The following is a 2,904-nucleotide window of genomic DNA, read 5'->3' as shown; positions in this document are numbered from 1 at the left end:
CATGAGATCCAGCAGTGTTTTTATCAGATAATCTCAAGGTTTCCAAAAACATATTGTGCACAAAAAAGAAAAAGAGACACACAGAGACATCAAGATTTAATCAATGAATATTAATAAACGGCCAGAGTAGGGTTCAGTTTGGCACGGGCGTGGTACACATGTAGTGTGATCGCTAACAAAGCCAGAGCACAGAACAGCTACTCTTGTGTGCGCTATTGTCATTATTAAAACAGCAACATTTTCTGACTATTATAGTACACTTTTCAATTAATTAAATTAATTTGATTTATAACGGTTCTGGTTACCTTATTGATGAACAGGAATTGTAGTTTGCGAGTAAAGCTGCAAATTCCTCCATCAACTTCAGCTGCCTCCGTAATAACCTTCTAATACAGTGGTTCCCAATTCCAGTCCTCGTGACCCACTGCTCTGCCTATTTTGTATGTCTCCCTTATTTAACACACCTGAACCAGATCATCAGCTCATTAGGAGAGACTCCATGAACTGAACTGAGTGTGTCAGATAAGAGAGACCTACAAAATGTGCAGAGCAGTGGGTCACGAGGACTGGAATTGGGAACCACTGTTCTAATACATGCAAATACAATCAAGTTATAATCACTGCACAACATAAATGATAAATCGATTAGGCAGTCTGCTAGTGAAAGTGCTTTTCTTCCTGTTTTCTTCATAAAGTTGCATAATAAATGACTTAATCGTGCTCCGGCGCGGTATGTTGAGTGCAATGTAAATCACAGTGTGAGTACGCCCTAGGAGACCTTGAGAGGTTTAATATCTTCTTTTCTGTTTGTTCAGTGATTCTGCTTGTAATGTCTTCAATAATGTTCAATCATCATTTATTTATATTTATGCATATTTATGGACATCTCAGGTTAAACTTTGTGACATTTAACAAGGCCTGTTTTTTCAGTGATCTGAATATATGTATTTTTAGGGGAATTTAGCAGTTTTATTGTAATAATTTTTCAGCAAATCATTGTTAGATTTTACTCTGTAAAAAATACATTTATTTCCCAACTTTGAGATATTTATTTTATGGACATCTCAGGTTAACATTAATGTGTGTTTGTCAGTCATTCAGTCAGTTTGTGTGTGTTGTTTAATGTCACACAAAGACACTGAATAATAAACACTAAATCCAGCATAAAGTGGTTCAGTGAATGTGGTGTTGAATGTGTGTAAGTGTGTGAGTGTGTGTGTGTCAGAGACGCTGTAGAAGGACACAGTGCCGGCCGACACATCCAGATACACTCCTACTCTCTTACTGCCTAAACCAGCAGAAACGGCAGTGTCTTGCATATTGTGATAGACAGTGAATCTCTGATCAGTGCAGATCATACACCAGGATATCTTATTGTGTCCAAACAAACAGTCATGCCCTCCTTTCCTCTGGATTCCTTTATATGTCACTGATACATCACAATGAAATCCACTCCATTCAGCCTCCCAGTAACAGCGTCCAGTCAGACTCTCTCTAGACAGAACCTGAGGAGGATGCTCAAATCTCTCTGGATGATCAGGATACGACTGATTCTCTTCCACACGCGTCATCTTTCTGTTCTCCTCAGACAGAACGAGACGAGTGTTTGCTGTGTTTGGATCCGGTGTGAGATCAACGGCATCTGAACACAACAGCACACATTACAACAACAACAAAACAACAAACACTAAAACTGTGTATTTGGGGAATTACATTTGTGTAGTCTTGATGCCATCCTGAACTCTCCTCCATGATCCACGCTAGAAAACACACACACACACACATTGTTTTTTTTTTTTCATGTTTTATGGGGACTTTCCATAGACATCATGATTTTTATACTGTACCTGTCACAGATCAGCCTAATCATCATCCTCTGCACTACATTTCCCATCACTCTCCTCGGTTCCCACCTGCACGTCATTTCCCAATCACTCATACCTGCACCTCATAATCACCCTCATCACTGCCACTACACAGCTTACTGTCTGGTCTTGTTGATGCCAAGTGGACTGTTCACCGTCTCTAGCGCTTTCATTCCTCTGTGTCTCCCTCAAAATTGCTCTTTGAACTCTCACTTACATGCTCACCTCTTCAATGCTCATTTATTGTTCAATAAACTCACTGTTCACCTTCCATCTTCCTCTCAGTGTCTGCATTATGTAACAGAAGACCGGACCAACACAGAAAATGGATCCAGCAGTGCTCTTACTTTGCCTGGACCAAGACCAGCATTCCCTCGAGGCCCACACCGCTGCATTCCTCGACCTGGCGTGACTTACCTCCTTCCCCAACAGATCATTAAGTGTTGTTTTTTTACCATACAAGCCTCAATGCGGAGACGAAGGCACGCCTGCCCGGTGTGGGACCTCGGGAGAATTTTGAGGCTTTTGTAGAGAGGGTATTATCCCACTGTGGATCTCAGTTCACCATCGGCCTTTCCAACAGCGGTGAACTTGAGACCATTCCAGAGTCTCGTACCATCATGGCCGCCATTCCATTCGCATCTACCCTTACCGCCGGCTCCGCCCTGGCCGCCTGAACCAGCACATTGACCATGGACATTCAGTTTACTTTCACAAGACAGCATTTCAAAGCATACAAAAATGTGTTTATGCAAGTGCATGTAAGTAACTCTACCCTTTCATTTGTCAGAGTCCACCGGTTTTTGTTCCGCAGTTGTTGTTGTTCGAACAAGATCCGCAGACTAGCATATCATTTATCAGTAAGAATGGGAATTAAGGCTTCAACGGCACAGCATAATGCTCTCATAGACCCCCAGTAAAGCACAATGTTTGGACGGAACCTGACAGTGATGTTTAGAGCCTCTTGTCCAATGACCATGGAACTTTACTCCAGTTTTCTTAAAATCCACAAAAACAATTAAAACAGAGAGGTTCATTC

General features: G+C 41.6%; 1 protein-coding gene across 1 annotated transcript; it reads right to left on the bottom strand.

The window, feature by feature from the left end:
- Positions 1-591: 591 nt before the first annotated feature.
- Positions 592-1,967, bottom strand: LOC311296335 (stonustoxin subunit beta-like). Its single transcript, XM_084418041.1, has 2 exons — positions 1,714-1,967; positions 592-1,642 (listed from the first exon to the last, which is right to left on the bottom strand). The coding sequence occupies exons 1-2, from the start codon at positions 1,733-1,735 to the stop codon at positions 1,098-1,100; spliced, it is 567 nt and encodes a 188-aa protein (XP_084274167.1). The 5' UTR covers positions 1,736-1,967; the 3' UTR covers positions 592-1,097.
- Between the last annotated feature and the right edge of the window lie 937 nt (positions 1,968-2,904).

This window comes from Rutilus rutilus (assembly GCF_951802725.1).
Source record: "Rutilus rutilus genome assembly, chromosome: 1".
In the NCBI taxonomy this organism is placed as follows: Eukaryota; Metazoa; Chordata; class Actinopteri; order Cypriniformes; family Leuciscidae; genus Rutilus; species Rutilus rutilus.
The sequence above is the reverse complement of the archived record's forward strand: the minus strand, read 5'-3'. Positions and strand labels throughout refer to the sequence as shown.